At 46.3% G+C, this 21,999-nt stretch overlaps 1 protein-coding gene across 1 annotated transcript in view; it reads left to right on the plus strand.

The window, feature by feature from the left end:
* The window catches only part of ERBB4 (erb-b2 receptor tyrosine kinase 4), a 119,923-nt gene that overhangs the window by 73,227 nt on the left and 24,697 nt on the right, over nt 1-21,999 (plus strand). The window contains exons 12-17 of the mRNA XM_078603712.1: nt 2,127-2,320; nt 4,525-4,657; nt 6,872-6,962; nt 15,820-15,977; nt 18,076-18,126; nt 21,283-21,421. Of these exons, the coding sequence (XP_078459838.1) occupies nt 2,127-2,320; nt 4,525-4,657; nt 6,872-6,962; nt 15,820-15,977; nt 18,076-18,126; nt 21,283-21,421 (766 nt within the window). The remainder of the gene's footprint in view (nt 1-2,126; nt 2,321-4,524; nt 4,658-6,871; nt 6,963-15,819; nt 15,978-18,075; nt 18,127-21,282; nt 21,422-21,999) is intronic.

The raw sequence follows: 21,999 nt of genomic DNA on the forward strand, positions 1-21,999 counted from the left end.
GCTGAGTTAACCCAGGGGAGGCCCAGGACCGGTTCAGATATTTGTCACCGAATATCTGAACCATTATATAGTACGTTGGCGGGTGTTGCCTTTTTTATTACAAGGAGCCCTCTACTTATGAATATTCGACTTGTGAACTTTCAGAGATACGAACAAACCTACGTCCAGTTGCCTGATTGGACTGAGAGTCGTAAGTTCAACCGCCGCGCAATAGACGGCGGTGGTTGTTCGGTGTCATTACCCAGCATTTCTGCCAGGGTCGCCATCATTGTCTGTTGTTGCGTTGTCATTGCGCGGGTTCACTACGACGTTCTTTGCTCTTTTCAAGAACAATATCAACCCCCATCATGTCTCAGAAGCGTAAGAGTGGTGAAAGTGTTGAGGTTGGCAAGAAGAAGAACCAGTGGCATCTACTTCTACATGAGATTATAACATTTTTAAAGGCACTCCCCGTATTTAGTGTACATGCCGTACAACATGTTTGGAATCGACGGGAGTAAAGTTGGACTTACGAACAAATCGACTTACGAACAGACCTGGAACCTAACTCGTTCGTAAGTAGAGGAGTCCCTGTATTTATATCAACTTTGTACTCTAATTCCATACACCGCGGACTTGGTCTTCATCTCTATCCACAGTTTGCTTGCTGCCCACGCTGCGTTTTACCATCTCACACCACGTTACTCAATTTGCACACACGAATTAAGTTTTGGTGTAGTTCCCATTATTTTGAGATGGAATTGAACTGTTGACCTGTGGAATGCAAGTCCAGCGTGTTAACCATCGCACACTGAGCTACATCTGGACTTAGTGAACCATCTAGAAAACAATTATGGCGTTTACATATATTGCTGGTCCGTAAGTCACTCTTGTCTATGCAAGGTCGCGCTTGCAAATGAGAATAATGCTTGTCTCTTGACTTTTCGCCTGGTCTAACAGTATGCACTTGAAGAATGCTTGGGATTTCGGTGAAGGATAAGGTTGGGGTTTGGTATAGAACAACATTGAGTATGTGACATTATTATTTCGGCATACTCAGGAAAAAGGAGGATACGTTGGATGAGTCACGTGTATGTGTGTGTGGGGTGGAGGAGGACACTGAGACAGGCACTTGCAGTGGGATCCAAAAGCCAAAGAGGAATATCCGGATAGCGGCGGTGAGAGGCCTGCCGTTGGCTCTGCCACAGGTCAGAGGTCGAGCAAAAGGGAAGGAAGCGTCGCCGGGGAGGGAGTCATTGTCAGCGAAACGTCGTACTACTCAAATTTTAAAATGCTGTTGATTCTCTCTTCAACACACCGGTGGGCTAGAGAAATGAATTATTTTGTCCTTTGAAAAACGTGACACATTGTTTACTGATTGGCCGTGTCAGGTGGCGGAGGGTTACGACACATTTATAAATGACGCGATCTGACCCAAAAACCTATATTATGAATAATATTGGTCGCGAAAGCCTACGTGTTAAATTGGGGAGGGAGTGGTCGCATCAAAGGATTCACCTTGACCCCAGTACCCGCGGTCAAGACTTCTCCCCACTTCATATTCACGCTCCATTGGGACGGGCTTCATCGTTGACAAAAGCGGACACGATGCACTTTGGCCAGAAACGTTGCGCGAGGGTGAACGGCGCTCGGTTTCCCTCGGAGGAATGTGTCGCTGCGACTCGCCTGTCAGCGTCACTATTCTGGTTGTTACGCGTTACTGTACGTATGCGAAGAGGTTACAGGTAACTGCTACAGTGCGGCCAATTTTTTGTTTTGTTTCAACATTATTTGGGTCCAGTTTATATTCGACGAGTAATGTTTGGTAATTGTGTCACTTGTGTTAGGATTATTAATGTCATGATTATTTAATCGTAATGGATTTAAAAATATATATACACATTTATATCGGTATTTCATTGATTATGTCCTGGTAATGGCCCTTTGATGTGTACTTGCTGGACTTGCACTGTAGAATAAGTATGTACGTTGAAATTCTTTCGCACCACCGTACGTAGCCAACCATGCTACTCGCTCCCATGCCAACGTGTACGGCACACATTGGCATTTCACTGGCACGATTTGACCCAGAAAACGATTATTTATCGCAACTGTATTTTATATTTTAGTTGTTGTTTTTTTATCAGCGGCTATTCCTTCCTGGTGTCCAACCTGCCGCACATAACATCGCTGAGCTTCCAGTCTCTGGAGGAGATCAGCGAGGGCGGCATTTACATTCGACGGAACAGAAACCTCTGCTTCCACGACACGGTCAACTGGACCCGCCTGCTGAGGTCAAGTCGCCCGCGCCTGCTCTACGACCCCCCCCAAGACAACTGCAGTGAGTGCAGCCCCCGCAGCTGGAGGGTCACGGGGTCACGGTGGCCAGAGGCTGATCTAGAAACTTCCCAAGGAAGGGGGAAGGGGCAGTCCCAGCACTTTCTCATTGGGCTCTACAATTATAATACAAAACTTTCCATTCCACATCATTAGACCTCCCTTTCCAGTACCAAAACTGAAACCTTTTTACAAGGAATCATGTCTGCATTAACCACAATACTTGTGGTCAAAATGCAAACAAAACACACACTCTGATAATCTATGCATTGTCCTTGAAACTGATTGGTCCACACCAGAGACGGCTTTCTTTTGAGCCTCGTCTCATTCCATTCCATTCCTATTCTCATATTTTGGTACTGGCAAAGGTGGTGTAGCATTCCATTGATTTCCTGTGGTGAATATCAATAAAATACCAACTTTAGGGGTCTCAAGGCGGGGGGCTTTTCCCCCCATGCTCCCCCCCCCACTCCACCCTGAGGATCCACCACTGACCATGGTCAATGCTGTTGATGTAATCACATCTCGCCATTGTTTCCTTCTGTCAAAACCCATACATCCTCGGGACCAGTTTTGACATTTTAAGGCTCATCAGCAGAGTTTCATGAGCTTATAATCTGCATTTTTGGCAATCTGGTGGTTTGTGTACAATGTGGTGACCTGTTTTTCGGCCGCCTCCAGCGTTCTATTTGAAAGCAACAGCACAGCTGATAAAAGATGCCGTTCACCGATTGGTTATTTTCCTTCACGCATGCCGTGGTCTGCAGCGACCTCACCGAGTTATTGATTAAGCACCGCTCGCTTCGGGCGTTTTGCCGCATTGGACCATCTCCGTGAATTCCTCTCGTGCACCCGTCGCACGGAATGTCTGGCCAATGATGCCGTGAGGGAATGGGGAGCCTATAAACGTTCGAGGCAGAGTTGTAAACACGCTGGTTTCGGGTTTTTTGTGTAGTTGAAGCACAATACGGCAGTGTGTATGTAGTGAATGGTATATTACAAATTACACATTTAAGGATGGCCATGACAATGGTCGTGAATAACTACGGAATATTAGCGATGCCTTGGTAGATAAGTCGTGGTCAAATTGCATTTTTATTTATTTTATTTTATCCAGAAAAGCTTAATTGAATCTCAAGACTCCTTGCAAAGGGATGTTTGGCATATTCCATTTTTATTGGAATCAGAATATGTATTCATACTGGAGGAATCCGATGAGCTATAAGCTCTTTTCGATTTAAAGCTTTTGTGACTGCAGGGATTCATCTTCTTGGTTCTTTCGGTACTTCCCTTCTACGTGACTATAAGCTCTTGTTCACAGATGTCCAGTATGGGCGGGTAAGAACGCTACAACAACAAACGGTACCAAAACACGATTGTAGAGTGACAGCCAAAGTGACAGCCAAAGGAGACGAGGAAAATAAGACCAACCGTCGAGATGGAGCAGGGTGACATCAGTCCGCGTGCAGGTCGAGATGGGTCAGTTGCACCATAGTAAGAGGAAGGGGTGTTGATAGTGCACATGGCAGTGGGTAGACAGTGGGTAAAATAGTTCACGACGAGGCTCAGGGAAGTTCAATGTTGAGTACATTGCGTGAATCAGAGGCTTGAGCTACGGCCGAATTCCTTGGTTGATAGCCTGGACACGCCGTTCAAACGAGATGTTTCATCTCGAGGGATTTTTTTTTTGTTTTCGGTGAAATATTTTAATTAATGAAACACAAAGTGGTAGTGGAGAGAGGTTTGCATTGTTGTCTAATTGCGATGATTAATCATTCACATGACAGCAGTGAACGAGAAACCGGGGCCATTTTACAATTGCTGTCTTATTATTATTATTATTATCCATAATAGAGGTTTTTTTCTTCGGTTAGATCGCGTAAATATAAATGTGCCGCTAAACCCGCCACCACCCGACACAGCCAATTAGTATGGTTTGTCACGTAAATGAAATGTGTCGGTTAGATACAAGTTCAGCACACCGGTGTGTTGGAGTACCGTAACGTTTCGCTGGTAATTGCAACCAGCATCATCAGGTGACAGCCAGAATTGTGGAGAATTCCTCCTGTTTTGGCCTTAAATATGAAACATTTATAATTACGCGATCTAACCCCCCAAAAAACGAAACCTCTATGATGGATAAACCATTCTTGTTGTTATTTTGTACAAAGAGCAATGGACGCCACTGCTGTGCGTGTGACCGGCCAGGCAAAGAGGGCTACGTCTGCGACGCCCTGTGCTCGGCAGAGGGCTGCTGGGGCCCCGGGCCCATGCAGTGCCTCAGCTGCAAGTTCCACAAGCGTGGGAAGACGTGCGTTGAGTCCTGCAGCGTGCTCGACGGGTAAGGTCGCGAGGGGAGACTGGCCGGTTGGCTCAGTGGTGCGAGCGAGGGGCCTCGCGGTCGCAAGGCTGCGAGTTCAAATCCCGGTTGGTGGGTTGACTCAGCCCATCAACCCTCCAGCGATGATGAAAACGAGTGCCCTCTTTGTGGGCAAGTCGATAAACTAAACTACGGTCTGTTCTGCTAGAACGCGGTACCGTATTTGCCTTCCTGAAGAACACCGCATTATGGAAAAATCGCGTTATAATAAATCGTATAAAATATGTGAAATGCGTACGCAGGCTGAACAAAGACTGAGGCACGTGGGTAGCATCTAGAAGCATTCAGCAGCATCCCGTCTTGTGTGATGCTACGCCGAGGCAGCCGTACGACCGCTTATTCCTACTGGCACGATGTAGTTTTCTTCGCTCAATCACGTTGTATCCAATGTGCATCAGGGAACAATTTTTTTAAAAATAAAATAAAATAAATAGTTTTTAACAAAAAAAATTGTTCCCTGATACATTCGTCGCATTATATCCAATTCGTGTTATGAAAACACGAGTTATAGGAGAACACTGTATAAACGAAACTATTTTTATTTTACCAGGAACGTCCCATTGAGCTATGTGGCTCCTTTATAGAAGCGTACTGGGCACAAATGATAGCTCAACAAAGTGGTTCATCACGTGGAAATGTATCGCAGCCAAATACCATGAACGCACGTTGATTCCACCACCTCCTGTAAACCAGGCGAGGTAGTTAACATCTCGTCACCGCGGCGCCCCTCAAGTCAATGACACTTGCCCTTTGTATGGAGTCGCCCCCACCTTAGGGATGTGATATTTGCACCACTGGCTCAAGGCTGCAGACAGGGGATGAGCACTGAATCGGTCTATGGGAGCCACCAAGCCTTGCCTGTAGAGCGTTGGAAACGTATCTGTGCTCAACAACGATTCCTCAATTTGGCATCATACGTCTTCAATTTATCAGTACCCAACTAAGCCTTGATTAATAAAAAAATCAAGGATCCATCATAGAGGTTTGTTTGGGTTAGATCGCATAAATATATAAATGTGTCGCTGAAACCCGCCACCACCCAACACAGCCAACTAGTAAGGGTTGTCACGTAAACAGAACGTGCCAATTCATCACTAGTACAGAGCCAAGTCACAACATTCACAGTCTGAGTACGACGTTTCGCCAGTAATTACAATTAGCTTCATCAGGCGACAGCCAGATTTGTGGAGAAGTCTTACTGTTTCGTTCCTTATATAGAGGCGTAGATGTGGTGACCACCCTTCTGCACTCTTGAACAATGATGGGGGGGGGGGGGTTACTGAGGCATCATACATTATGCGTGTGCATTATGCGAGTCCTTTGAACTTGTCCTTCCTGTCTATTGTGTTTATTAAAATAGCCCCACCAACGGTAATCCCTATTGAAGTACGCTGCCCCTAGTAGGCATGCATTTAAATAATGTATTACTTGATGATTCGCTTCCATGCAGCACTAAGACGGTAGCTATCTGAACGTTAAAGTTATTTTGATTTCTTTCAATTTCGATAGATTATCTAATTAGTCTTGGCCAGTGGTAGCTAGTTTTGCACAAAACTTCAACATTATCAAAATCAATTGAGGGCCCTTGTTGGCACGCGTGTTCTGCTACTGCTGACAATTGCATGTGGGAGAATTTAATATTTCTCTGATGTTCTTTTATTCTCGTGCTGATCATTCTTTCAACCTATCTATGTGACTTTACCGAAAGACCCAAATAATATGAATTCCTGCAGTCACGAAAGCTTTAAGCCACATTTGAGTTCTTGTTCATGGAGCCGTGTAGGCCTACTTGGTTGCATCTGCATGTATGCCTGCATGTGGGGAGCGGTCGTGTAGCGGTTAGCACGCTGCACTACAAACCTGGCAACTCGGATTTGTTTCCCACTCGCGGCCAACACCAGTGACGATCATCTGAACCGGTCCTGGGCCTCCCCTAGGTGGACTCAGCCTCAAATGAGTACCTGGCACGGTGTGTAAAACATGGGCACTGGGAAGACAAAGGTGGCCAGTCGTGGTCTGGCCACCCACCCTATTGTGTGCCGTGCCGGCCTTCACGGGTGTTCACGAACAGCACTTGTGCCAACAATTTGTTAAGGGCTATGCAGGGGGAGATCTTTGTCATTGTCTTGTCTTTGTGTGTGCGTGTTGATGCGTCTCTCCCGTGTGACGCTGCAGGGACGAGCGTGAGTTTGTGAGTGGCGCTCTGTGCATCGCGTGCCACACCGAATGCATGCTCATCAACGGCAGCCTCACCTGCCACGGCCCGGTAAGCCGCCACGCACCAAAACCTCTCCTCCTTGCAGGGCCTCTATTTTCACACGGTGCAGGATGGCAGAGTGCTCGGAGGAACTACACATATATGACTCGGTGTGGAGAATAAGCAGAAACCTATTTGCTGTACCCCTGACAGGGATCTTGAGGCCTCTTCCACAGTCCAGTGTCTCTCACACACACGCGACTGTGACCCAGGTCACTCTTGCAATTGAGACGATCCTGGTCTCTTGAGTTCTCAACCTGAAACTAAACAACACAATATCAGTGTGAACCATGACCCTCGCCTACAAGACACCATCATTATGAGGGGCAGGGCCGGATTAAGGTTCTTGTAAGGCCCTAGGCACTTCTGTTTCGTAGACCTTCAGTGATAACTCTGTACGGTTCCTACCGCTGCCCCATGTTACTACTGCCGCTGTCACTCGCTAAAGCTGATGAAAAAAAACCTGTCTCCGATCAACCAAAGGATAACAACGCATTGTTTTCCCTCTCACTACTCTCTATTGAGAATGAGATTTTTGCGATAAACACCATTTGAAGATGTTCTTGGTAATTTTGGAATGAAAACATCTCGACAAGTTAATCTCCGGTGTTAATTTCTCTCACCTTTTTGAAAAAAAGAAAACGATTCACGTGGCTCTGCCTCTTTATATCTACACTGTGGCTATCCTTGCTATGCAAAATATATTTATTCAAGAAGATATCTCAGTTACTTGTTTTAATATACGAACAAAGAATAAAGCATGGCCGTATTTCTTTCATAAACCCTTTAGTTTTGCTTGGGCCCTAGGCACAATGCCTACTGTGCCAACCACCGTGCCTACTGTGCCTATTGGGTAATACGGCCCTGATGAGGGGCCATTGCATGCGTGATGGGATCATTGTTGACTTTTCATATTTGGAACTCAGTTGTATTGATGCTGGAAGGGAGATGACGAGATCTTCCCATTGTGAGCAGTAAAGCACTCCACCGACGGTGCCACTCAATCTGATTTTAAATAACCAAGGAAAACTTTATTGGAGCGATTGACATTTGCCCTTGAGAGCAGCCCCTCTGAGCCATGCGTTATTAGCCCCGGATAGTGGGTTATGTACTCACAACGATTTCCAGTTAATTTATTTCACAGTGAAACATTTACTAAATTAATTATTTTCATACATACGGCGGCAATTATTCTGCATGCCAGTTAGATTTTTATTGTTGAATTTGCCTATTAAGGCCGTTCGCAAAATGATTCGGTACTCTGGGGCTTTTAGCAGCCAGAAGTGTTCACTGCACGCGGTTTCTGTGGCTGCAGCAGCGAGGGGCCACCAGAGCGATTATTAAATCAAGAGGAATCAATTGGAATAAACACATCTGGGGAAATTGTTTCCTTTAAGGGAGATTGCGACCACAGTCTCTTGCTGTCCTCTTGCTAGAGTATCTCGCGTTCCCTTGCTCTGGAACACGAGATGGGACACCACGTTGCCTGGTCAAGCATGGGAAAGGTGAAATCCAGCATTCCCGCTGCAAGGCCCGGTCTAGGCATAGTATGTGTAGCATTGTTGACTTGCATAAAATGGTGCTCAGGTTATTGATGTGTGCGAGGCCGGGCTCACACCTAGGTTATCAGTTGCGCAACCCAAATTGCTCTTGAAATTGCGCAACTTAATAATTCATCATAATTTCAACTCGTAATGTGCCTGTACAGTGTTTGCTTACTCTGGAAGGGAGAGCGAAAACAACGCAGTGGCACGGGGAACCACAGACGAGCAGGAAGGCAGCCAGGCAGTGAGCCGGTGCCAATTCCCCCCTCCCCTCCCCCCAGGGTCTGAGGTCCTCTCTATATATTTAAATATGTTATTAGCCAATGAACGAATGTTTACCTGCGGGAGCAAACCGGAGCACCCAGAGAAAGCCCACACACGCGAGGGGGGCCAACACCATCCCATACAAGAGGGAACAGGTGGAGCCCTAGCTGTGCTTGCAGAGACATCCACGTCAGCGATTCAGTTGCACGCAACCCAATGGCATTCAGTTCACCCGCTTCGCTGTGGACCCGCCTGTAGGCCGTTTTTCCCATGTTGTCGTCCAAGACACTGCTCACACCTCGCACTTTGCCAGGGTTAAAGGCCAGGTGTGTCGCAGTAATTTCGGGGTCATAGGAAAGGAGAGAGCGTCACTGTTTAAAGCTGGGACAGACGAACCCTCCTCCTCCTCCATGACATCCAATGGCTGATCCAGACCTCACCTCACCACCCGCCCTCCCCTCTCTGTTGGTCCCAACGTAGTCCGTCAGCAGACGCCCGTCAGTTCCCAGCCCTATAAATGTCCACGTGATAAGCCACGTCGTTGTGCTATCATTTGTGGCCAGGTCGTTTCTGTAAAATAAGCGAATAGCTCAGTGGGCTTTACCTAGTAAAATAAACATGGCTATGTCGACACATTTGAGTGTTTTGCTTACCTTTCCTATACTTTACACATTCCTATGATGTTTTCGTCTTGTTTGTTGTAACTTTCTGACCCGCCCCGACTGAACATCTGTGAAAAAAGCTTTATAGCTCATCGGATTCCTCCAGGATAAATAATCTGATTCCGATTCTGATAAACTCTCTTGGTCAAGAATGCGCAGTCGGGCAAACGGTGTGTGCCGTGGAGATCGGGGGAGCCGGCAAGTCACTGCACCGTGGAGTGAACAAAGTTGAGAATCACCGTTCTCGAAAATGAAAGACGTGGCTTTGTGCGTGTAAGAGATCGCGCGCTGCCTGTGAGCCGTCTGTGGGGCTAAGAAATTTTTTTTGCATAGGGAACAAACTCGTATTTGCATAGGTTGGTCTTAATATTTCACATTTTTTTTAGAAAGGTGTTGGATAATAGGTTGCCTCAGGGAAGCAAACGCTCGACCGGTTTCGACAACAAGCTGATGAGACCCAGAATGTAAAAACTGTTCCAAAACATTGCGTGCCAGTTTTTTTTGGGCTGATGGTTCTCAGGTGAGGGAGGAGATGGAAGCGTGGAATGTTGAAAATGAGAGCTGAAACGTTGCTTTAGAATAATCCCACCCTCGCCTTTTTTGACACTCAAAATTGGCAGTCAATCGCACCAGGTGTGGTACACATGCTATTTTTTTTAATCCAAACCACAGTGCCTAAATACACATGATGCAGCTGAGGGAGAATCTTTTTTCTGGCTTGGTTTATTCAATATAGGGCAGTAAATTCCATAAATTTAAGACGTTGGTTGTGAATCGATTACTGGTTGTGAATTTTGATTTAAAGCTTTCGTGACTGCAGGGATTCATATTCTTGGTTCTTTCGGTAAAGTCACGTAGAAGGGAAATAATAAAATAATATAAATATAAAACAATAAAAATTCTCACGACGTTTCGACTGCAACACAAGCAATCATCATCAGGTGTGAAATACCTGGCCGAGCATGGCACCTTTTCCACCGTAGACCTAACCCGGACAAATTTCTCAGTCAGCCTATGTCTATCGAAACTGTGCAGTGTACTGTAAAATAAGTTAAACTCATTACCGGTAGCAGATCTCGGTACGAATCAATTCCTGACGCCCGAACACAGATGGCCAATTCCTGGACCTGTCTGGATAAAACCCGGGCAGGTGACAACCCTAGAACTGGCCTTAAGTGTATGGCTCGGGTTGAGAAGCAGAGCCCTAGGGGCCCAAGGGTCTGAGCTTCGCTAGGCCTCATCTGGTTGTCGTGGGGACGCGGCTTGAGTAGCAGAAGCGTGGCCACCACAGAGCCAGCGCAGTTCCCCACTGGCTGTGAAAGTGATCTATTTAGCAGTGGGTATACAGAGAACTGAAAATGGTGTTTTTTTTTTTGCCCACCCCGATTGGTGTGTCAATTGTTGTGGGTGGCTTTAAGGGGGCTCAGAGTTTGTTGCCTGCTCGTTCCCTGGCCCAGCCGCTTGCAAGCAGTCGCTCGACTTCACTGTCCGTTCCACATGTGCCAGTCAATTGTGTCGGCCGCGGTATTAGGGGATTGAGCCCTTAAATGTGCGAGACTGGTTTTTCTTCATTTAGGTGCAACCGAGCTTATTTTAAAAGCATTTACGTCAGCCACGGCGGTGTAATTCATATATAAAAACACGAAGTTACAGTGCCAGACAGTCTCACATTAGATAGATTTATTTCTTTAAAGAAATATTTGACAGGTATTGTGTAAGTCTATGTACCTATGTCTGTTCTTACCACCTTCCAAGAAAGCCTGCTGCACTCACCCGCGTGGCTGAGTAGCGCACGAGACCTACATGGTGTGGGAAGTACCTGATCCAGAAGTGGATCGCCTGCTTCCTATTTGGAGTTTGCGCGTGTCTCTCTCCCCGTGGTGCTGTGGGTTTTTATCCAGGCCCTCCGGTTTTTCCCTCCACATTTAGAATCATCACCATGCGTTTCAAGTATTTGGCTACGATAAATTCCCACATAATGATAAACCACTTAATTGAGCAATCATTTGTGATAGCCAGGTCGTTTCTGGAAAAGAGCTGTATAGCTCAGTGGGCCTTACCTGGTGACATACAGTATGTTTTCTTGTCATCGTTTATTGACCTGTATATATTGTTACAGTCACGTGGTTAAAGTGCCTAAATGAGGGTGGGCTACTGCTCATCCATCGCTCGGATGTGCCGCTCTGCATGCGGTAGAGCATGCAACTCGCAATTGGAAGGTTGAAAAAAACCCGTTTGGGGGTTAACTCAGCCCATCATCTCTCTGAGGTTGGTAAAATGGTGACCACTTTGTGGAGGAATGTCAACAGTGGTTGTCCTTTGAATAGGCTCGCCCCCGATATAGGAATGTGGAATTTCCGCCACTTGGCTCAGGCACGTGAAAAGGTGGTGAGCACCAATGCCTCATTGCAAATCTGAGCAGGAAATCACTTCTGGCTTTCATTGGTCATCGCTGTTCGAACGCACATCCACCGGTGGGCATTCCACATTCCTTCCCCAGGGTGGCCACGGTCGCTCCGATAGGCCACAAAATGCACGGAAAGAGAGAACAGAGGTGAAAGTTCAATCGTAATTTATTCATGGTCACTGCAATTGCGGCCCGTTCCGATCATAGGAATCCGTGCCCCCCCACCTCCACTCCGTCACGCACCGGGTTCCTGCGTTTTATTTTTGGCGATTTTTTTTCCCACTGTGCGCCATCCCATTTTCACTTCATGAAAGATCTGAAGACTTAAATCACAGCTGTGCTGCATTGGAAATCTTCCCCTCAATCACCCAAATAGTCTTGACTGTTTTGGGGGAATCGGTGGATTATTTGGTCGCGTTGGATAACGTTATTTGTGTATGAGCTTATGACAAATAGGAGGGATTTTAAGATGTATTTCTCAAACAATGTGTCGTCATTCACCCTGTGGGCTACCAGCCTCACGTGATGACCCCAAGCATCCATTTGTATCTCTCACACAGGAGTGCAACCCGTTGTGTTACAGACGACAGGCCACAGAGGATGATGACAGAGTTACCTCTGAGTCTGGCCAGCATGGAAGGGTAGACCAAACACTTAAAAATGTGCCTGTTATATTTGGTCAAACATTAATTAACTCACCGAATGCGATGGCTGGAACTGCTTCTCTTTGGTGAGGCGTGTGATGTTAGCTGGTATTGATGATGTTGCTACTCGCAACTACTTTTCCAGGTTGCTCCTAGATTTATTGAATTTCGAGTCCCGCCTGCGGTTGCCTTGGCAGGGTCAGACCAAATGATTTCGTGGGCCTTGTACAGCCCGCGGGCCGGACGTGCCCCACCCCTTCTAGAGCTCTCTTCTATCGGAAACCCTTCTGCCCACAATGGCATCAGAAAGAAAATAGCATGACTGTAACATTGAGGTTTGTTTTTACACTGTTTCTTGGCGTAAGGGTGGCGTCGTGGTAGCATATGAGCCTCACAGCAGGAAAATTCCCGGGTTCGACTCCCCACTGGTGCCTTTTGTGTTTGTCCGTTCTACATCATGGGACCCCTTGTACGTTCTCCTCCTTCCTATGCATGGGTTTCTGCAGGGATTCTATGGTTTTGTCCCATAGTTAAAATGTACCTGGTACTAACTTGATTTGAAGCTTTCGTGACTGCAGGAATTACTCTTTGGTTCTTTCGGTAGTCAAGTAGAAAGAAAATAAATAAAGTAACAGAATACGACGATTTGATTGCAACACATGTAGTCGTCACCAAGTAGAACTAAATTTGAGAGAGAGACAAAACACAGACACGGAGACACACAGACAGACACACAAGCATGTGTGTCTCCGTGTCTGTGTTTTGTCTCTCTCTAAAATATAGTTCTACCTGATGACGATTGCTTGTGTTGCAATCGAAACGTCGTATTCTATTATTTTATTTATTTTGTTTCTACGTGACTTTACCGAAAGAACCAAAGAGTATTACCTGGTACTCTCGATACATTGCAATGTGCTGAAAATGTCCCCGCAAATTGCCCAACAGGGATTACGCGTAGCAGCAACATTGCCGCCCTTCTGCAAAAAATTGCCAGAATACAGTATTGAGACTGAGTGAGGCTTCTCTGGACAAACAAATGTCGTGGTAATAATAATAATTCTATAGCTGTATTGTATTCAGAGACCAGGGTAGCAGAGTGAGACAGGCTGATTTTCACGAGTGCCAAATGCACAGAGTAATAAAAAAAACACGGAATTCGTTTCAGAAGCCGAGGGGAAATATTTACCCATCCCAGACAAGCAGCTTTGACCATGGAGAAATATAGGACAAAGCTACATCATACGGAACGGATTATTTGTTGATGTTGCTGCTGTTGCTTTGGTGCACAAGCACTATAAACAAAATAATATATCAGTACGTAAAAAAACAAGTGACATTTTGGACAATGGCCCTTTTTCCCAGCATGTCATTTTTTTTATTTTGTTGTTGTTAAATATTATGGATGTGTTTTTAAAGTGTCCAGGAACACGCTGCAACGACCTGTAGCTACGATTGACTGCACGAGCGATCGTCACACGCTACGTATGCCGCATGCGCACGAGCTACTTAGTAACTCTACATGCACACAGCAATCGTGCGGAGGTTCAAGTTCGCAGAACGCAGTGGTCGACCACGACGCTTGAACCCGTACATTATTACATTTAAGGTCGATCAATAATGCTGACTCTTGCGCGAGGCTTGCGCGATGTGAAACTAAGGCGGCGGTAGACGTTTGCCTCAAAGTGAATGATGAGATCGCTCATTATGACACTGGGAGCAAATGGGTTCGGCATCGCATTAGTCACTGCACCCTGCACCACCAAAACATATAACTCGTATAATGTAACAAGTCACACGATTTATTCATGAGCAGATCAAAAAGCCTCAGTAAGGTGCAGTATCTCTTTCGGGGGGGGGGCAGGGTTGGACATCACAGCTGTAATCATTAGCTATGCTCGCACTTGCGTAACACGCAGAGGTGGACACGGGTCGGGGCTGAGGGCGGTGTACGGCCATGTGGCTCAAGAGCGAGCGGCTCACCATCGGCAAGGTCCATTACGTGCGTATGCTTTAACGGCCGATATGATGATTCGTATTTCGTGTTTTGGGACAGGTAGTGTGGGGATAATGCCGATTAAAGCTGTGCACTCTCCATCACCTGACACAACCAAACAAATGAAGTTGTCAAAAGCGAGGGAGATTCGACAATTTTGCTTGTTTTTTCAACATACCAGTTCGCTGACAAACAACAAGCAGGTGACGACTATATTTGTTTGGCTGTGTCGCTTGGTGGAGGGCGCAAATATCTCATGGGCATTTTACTCGCACGACTGAAACCAAACAGCAAATCAATCAGAAGGTTAAAATCGTCGTTGGGGGTTGACTCAGCCCATCATCCCTCCGGGATTGATTAAATGAGTCACCACTTCGTGGGAAGTCAACAGTGATGATCCGATGGATATACTTAGGCCCGCCATAGGAATGGGGAATCTCTGCCACTGGCTCAGGGATGTGAATAGGAGATGATCACAAATGCCTGAATGCTCATTTAAGCAGGACATCTCTTTGATGTGACTATTGTACATGCTGTGTGGTAGTCACGTGACATGCATGTATGGCATGATGGAAGTCATGCCTTCCTGCCGTCTAACAGAACATCTTTTTGCGTTGTTAAATTTAGACGTGAACATTAAACAAGAGAACAACATCTCAGTTACCAAGGTAGTGTGAAAGTAAGGTCACGTGTAATTGCAATCCAAGGGCGATATACAATTAAACGTGTTTGTACAACTTTTTGATGTTGGAGGAGCTCACTTTGATAAAATGTATGAATACAAATTCTAACACTTATTGTAAATGTTTGCGTACAGACACAACAGTGTTTGATTGAACGATATAGCCGCAGCGCAGGACATACAGTCAGTGACGAGAGGTTTATTCTGAGTGTTTTTGTACATCGGGTGTCCTGTTTTATCCAGATGGTGTTGGCTTTGAAGATACAAAAACACATAGAGCATGTTTGAACACCCGAGCGCTAGATCATTCCAGTGCTTGGTCTCTGATGTTCTTGTTTGTTCTCACACCACGCCCCTTCTCTCTTCTCTTGAACACGTCGCTGTATTTTTCCTACTTGCCTTGTTAATGCCCCTTCCAATGCACACCACCCTACCGTTTACGGCATCGCATGGATGAATCCCTCCCATAAAACTCTTTTACCCCTCCCCCCATTATTGTCTTGCCTCCGTGTCATCTCTCCACACACTAAACGACCCCCCCCCCCCCCGCTTTCTACCCTCGCCACCCCAAACTGCCCTCTCCTCGATTTACCCGAACCCCGATCCCGAATCCCGACCTCCTCCCAACCCCGCCGCCGCCACTTTCCCCCGCTCCGCCGAACCCTGGCAGGGCCCAGACAATTGCACGCGGTGCCGGCACTACAGGGAGGGCCCTCACTGCGTGGGATTTTGCCCGGAGGGAGTCCCAGGGGAGTCGGGCGAGCTCATCTACAAATACCCGGACGAGGACGGCGTCTGCCACCCGTGCCATTACAACTGCACGCAAGGGTGAGCAGTGGACGCGCGCTCGGACGGAGCCTCGGCGGTTCCTTGGCCGTCCACGTAGGACACTCACGCTCACGGCTCCAAATGTAGAGATACACGTTCCGTAGCCCAGTGCAGAATTACTTCATATCGCAGCGCTCTCATGCGCAGTCAACATTCAGGAAAGCAGGCTTTGTGAGAAATCGAGTTTCAGTCGGCTGATGAGGCGGATTCGCTTCGATCAGAACAATTGATCAGATTAAGAAGATAAAGTACCACACCGGCACAAGTAAACTGTCCTTTGCAGTATAACAAAAGGACAACTTCCAAACCAGATGGAACAACTTTGGATGTTATCAATGAACTGGGAACAGAAAGTTGATTAAAAATGACCAGGCGTAAAAAGTAAAGACCCATTAGCCTTCTGTCAAATTTACATCCGTGGAATAATGGGCAATCAATGAAGCCAGCAAGCTGTGTTTAGGGAATGTTTGCCACCATCGACCACACATGTAGCGGAAGAGCAACATTCATATCAAATACAATTCCACGTAGCCTTTGTAGACTATGAAGAGGCATTTCACTCAAAGGAAAGTGATGTATTAGTTCAAGTCCTTGCAACCAAGGTGTAGATGAGGATGAAGACGCTGGATCTTTAGAGAGAGATGTAGGCTGAGATAAATAGGAAGGTCTTAACCCATTGATCGAAGGCCTTGGTTCTTGAAATAAAGGGCACAGGGTAGGGAGTAGCATGAGATGTAGGACGAACTTCTTTCGCACCGTACGTAGCTAACCATGCTAATTGTAGGTGCGGGGGAAGGACAACGAATATGAGATGAGAAGTGCCAGGTCCATGGAGGATTCAATTTGGAGCCAGTGGAATTTGATGAATCTCGAGGCAATGTGGTGACAGGTTCAGGTAACAATGCACGTGCAGCCACAGCATTCTGGACCATTTAAGAGATTTGCTACGAGGGGTTGATTGGGGGAAGCTATTGCAGAGTGGCAACAGTGAAGGGAAGAAGTTATCTGGCGTGGATAATAATTTTTGACTTTCATGAGACCTGTCTTCGCCAGGCAAAAGTGCTCAATAAATATAATAATTAACCTGATTTTTTACAATTTTTTATCTATGATCAGACGCTTACAACTACTCCAAAAATTGGTATTTTTCCACAAAAATATAAAATTGTTGACAACTTGGTTAAACTTCTTATATTTAAATACGTACCCATCGGAAACCGTTCAACTGAAATATTCCGTTATTTTTTTATTAGGAAGAACAGAAATGATTGAAATTCATACTATATGAGGGGAAGCTCCTATTTTTTCTTCGAATTATTCAGATTTAAACATCATAAAATGCGTATTTTTTAGTTAAAAGCCACTTTAATCCTAAATATCTCAAAAACAATAAAATATAGAATGTGTTCATGCTTTAATTGTATTTGCTGTTTAACACTCTATCAAACGAAAACACCGCAGTGTTATATTTTGAACGGTTTTTGAATGACACGTATACAAACATGTCTATGGGGCACTTAAAATGGAGATTTGGAGGCCTTAAAATGAAAAATCTCGGATTTTCAGAAATGTTCCTGTTGTTTGTGTCTTAAAAGCTACCTATGTACCAAAGTTCAGCTTTCTACCTTGTCAGGAAGCACCCTAGAGGTTTTTGAGACGCAGATTAAGGTCTTTATTTATATAGATAAGCGGTGAACGTTAAAACGCCCAACAATAACTTGTAATGCCGCATTACAAATCATTGTTTTAAGAGCAGCGTCTGCTGTTCTTAAAACAGCGTCTGCTGTTCTTCAAACAGGGGGTTACAAAACTTACGCTTTAACGTTATTCATTCAGGACCGACTTGTATTCATATATTCAGTTTTTTGTTACCGAATTTGAAGAAAATGGCTCTTCTTGTTATTTCGGTTGCAGGCCCCTCTATAATCTTATATCCATAGAGAGACCAGCCCTTCCCACATGAACCAAATTGACTGATTAATTAAAACAATTATTTTAATAACGTGTGTTATTTACCGTAAAACTATCACCCAACTAACCTCTGCTGTGTGTGCTTTTCTACGACGTGTCTGCGTGTCATGGGCTTGTGCTCGAGCAGATGCGTTGGGCCCACTCAAGAAGATTGCAAGGGACCATCGTACCTGCACAGGTAACAGCGATTCACACCGCGTCTAAACATTCCGAAGGCATACGCTTTGGGTCTTTCGGTAAAGTCATGTAGATAGGAAAATAATACAAAATCACGACGTTTCGATCGCAACACAAGCAATCGTCCTCAGGTGAAAATACAGCAGGCGAACTGCTGAAGCAGGACAAATATAGCGAGAAAACTATTACAGCAAGAGCGAATCGATCAGATGAGCCTTCTTGTCTCGAAGTCTGTTAAAAGATCTAATAGTTGTGTGGAAACCCTCCCCGTAGAGGCGGTTAAATCTTGGCTTAAAGCTTTCGTGACTGCGGGAATTCATATTCTTTGGGTCCTCGCCACTGTGATGATGATGGGAGAGCGAGGCAAACTCAAAATATACAGCAGCAGGCATCGTCAGGGTTGGGATCGAACCCACGACCTCCTGTGTACCAGGCGAGGTGGTCAACATCTCGACACGAAGTAGCAGCCAAAGGAGAGAGCGAGCGCCTGGCAGGATGTCATCCACGGAGATGGAACGATGACATCAGCTGGTGTGCAGGTGCAAGATAGATTATTGGATTGAACACGAGTACCGCCTGTAGGCTTATTTGCTTTAAGAAAAAATATATATATCTTGTCCCCCTCCCCCCGGCATCACCTAGATTTCTGCCCAGTAAAGGTGCACCCTACTGGGGTCAGATACTAGGCCGCGATGGGTAGGGGAACGAGGAGGTTGGGAATGTGGAGAGCGAGGGCTGGGGGGGTCGTCAAAACGAAAATAACCAAAAGATTCATAGTAAAGGGTGTTGGGTAGGATGGCGTCAGTATATATGTGTCGTAACCCTCCACCACCCGACACAGCCGGTAAGGTTTGTCACGGAAACAGAACAAATGGGCGCGTTGTTTACGTGACAAACCTTGCCCGCTCTGTCGGGTGGTGGAGGGTTACAACAAATTTATACTTAGGGGCCCTCCATAAATGACGTCACGCACCTATGGGGGGGGGTCAGACATTTGTGACGATGTGGGGGGGGGGGGGGGTTGAGAAATATGTGACGTCACATCAAAATGCGCAACTTTAAATAAATGTAGACAACACGTTCTACTTAATTAAATATACTTTTTATTAAATGTTTTCTCCTACAACATCAGAGTGCAACGCCACATTAAATACGCACTACAATGACAATAGTTTAAAGCGATTTGAAGCATGTTTTTGTTTGGGGGGGGCAGAGCTTTGTGACGTCATATTTGAGGGGGGGTCTGACTTTTTGTGACGCCGTGTGACTAGGGGGGGGGGGTAAAAAATCGTCCAAAATCGTGTGACGTCATTTATGGACGGCCCCTTTCGCGATCTAACCCAAAAACCTTCCTTATGAATAACCAAAATCGCCGTTTATTTACGAATTCGGTGAAACAACAACAAAACACATATTTCATGAGCCGCGATGCAACGTGAACACGAGAGCCGGTGGTCCTCACTAATTAACGTCACGAAGCAGTCAGTCGTCCTTACAGAGTCGCCGTTCTCTTCTTCTCCTTTCCCCGCCCCACACACCGCGGCACCTCCGATGATGAGCACGGCTGCTTACTTCGGGGTGCGCGAAAGAAAGTTCAACATCCATGCGGGCTCGGAAGCCGGCAGGTTTTTGCCTTTGCCCGACCCCCCCCCCCTTGCGTGGCGAATGGGCCCCCTTGGTTTTCTGTAATGTAACTCCAGTCAAAGGGTGCCTCCTAGGGGCCAATGGCACCAACAGCAGCAGCAAGGGTGGTGGGGCCAGGCCCATTCCCCCTCTCTGGGGTTGATTGCAGCTTTGAAAACCCGAAGGGGGGCAGATGATTGCGCGTCTGATAAGCCAATTGTGGACAAACCACTGCGCCGTGACACAGACGTCTAACACAATTACCTGTTCAAGCGTGGCTGTAAAGATCGGATTACCGGGCGGGTGGTTGCTAGATGGCAACACGATTTTACTGAGCCTAGGCTCGGTTAATCGGGGGGGGGGGTGCCACGAATGTCGAAATGAAGAGACTGAGAATGAAGAAAGAGTGAGTTTTCGCGACACGTTTCTGGGACAATTGGAGCCAGAACAATGGGCGAAATGCGAACGTGTGTGAAGAACTTCCACCACTGAGGCAGGCAAGCCATGGTGTTGTAGGTGGGCACATACTACAGGGGTGAGTGCAAAGATTATTCGTAGATGAAGAGATTAAGCCAGATAAAGATGAGGGAGAAACAGCAGTAGAACGTTGGGATCTCACCGTTATCGTTAATGCGTGAAACACGCAATGGACAATTTCCAGATATTGGCACTCGAAATATATTGCTACAGAAGGATACTGCTGCATCTAAAACTGGACCCCAAAGAGTGACCAACGTAGAAGTAAAGAAAAGTTTGCGCATAGAAGACGACGACCTGATGGTGCAGGCAGTGGTGAGAAGGAAGCTGCCACCATTTGGACACATATGTAGGAAGGACAACAACAGGGAAATTACAAGTGTGTTGTTCGGAAAAATGGAAGGAACAGGAAAGAGAGGAAGACCTCACAGAGAATGGCTGAACAATGAAATCATCAGAGATTGGTGCCAGAAAGATGTGGCACTACTTGAGCATATTGGCACAAGACAGAGGAAAGTGGAAACCCGTGACGAAAGGTGCAGTGGACACTTAGGGCTATCTTCCTGTGGATCGTGGTGATAATGATGATTTAGTGACGTCATTCACGCACTTGTTGTTTAAACGATCATATCAGCATTTATATAAAAAAAAAACTCAACATGTTTGTCAATAACACTGTGGCCTTCAAACAACATATTTATTTTTATATTTACGTGCTATGAAGGAGGGCCATTGCTCAAAATGTCACCTTTTATACACTTTTTCCTTTTATTGCCACAGTGGTTTTGACGAAAATGTTGAGTTTATTTTAATTGTGTTTGTGCACCACTCCTGACGAAGCAGCAGCAGCAGCGACAGCAATTCCAAATAATGAATAGCACTCTGAAGAGGTTGGCATCGCCGATAATTTAGCCAGCAGTGTCGTGCTTGTATCCCGCACCCGGGGTGAGTCGTATGCAAATAATTTACCAGGGCCATCTGAACCGTGCGTGAGTGACGACTACTCGCGTGGCTGCTGACTCGGGTCGCGCCCGTGTCGCCGTTGCTGTGCGTGCAGCAACAAGGTGCCGGTGATCGCGGCGGGTGTGGTGAGCGGCCTCTTCGCCGTCTTCCTGCTGCTGCTGGCGCTCTTCGTCTACAAGCGACACCAGAACGCGCTGCGCAAGCGCACGCTGCGCAAGTACGTCGAGAACGAGGTGAGGGGAGCCGTCTCATGTCGCGCTGGTCGTCCCCGCCGACTGATCGACGTTTTTTTTTATTCCACTCGTGCCACGTGATTTCACGTATCCGCAAAAAAAAAGCAGACGGTAGGAGTTGTTAAACCCACGGGTATTAGGAGTTATTTAGCGAACGCATCCTATTCTTCACGAACACCCTTTTACCGCGCTTCAAACATGTGCCTTGTCGGAGCAGGCAGAGTCGTACAAAGTGCATTACAAGTTGTAGTGGGAAATGGGATGAATTGGCCACACGATATCTACTTACCTCGTGAAAAAATAATCGAAAAGAGGATGTAGATTATCGTGGATAAGCACGGATAATAGGAAATCAATGGCCACAGATAATCGGAGTTTGGGGATCATACAGCCGCAGTGGATAAAAGGAATCACGGATAATTGAGCCGTGGATATAAGGAGTTCTATTATTTGTGGGTCAGACCAATCGGGGCTTTTGATTGGGTGGCCCTGTCCAGGGTAGGGCATTAATCCGTGGTGCCATGACACCCTGTTGAGATGCTGCCCTGTTCTAAGCATCGGCTGCTGTTTGTGGAGTA

Source organism: Lampetra planeri, chromosome 21 (assembly GCF_965212315.1).
Source record: "Lampetra planeri chromosome 21, kcLamPlan1.2.h2, whole genome shotgun sequence".
Lineage (NCBI taxonomy): Eukaryota > Metazoa > Chordata > Hyperoartia > Petromyzontiformes > Petromyzontidae > Lampetra > Lampetra planeri.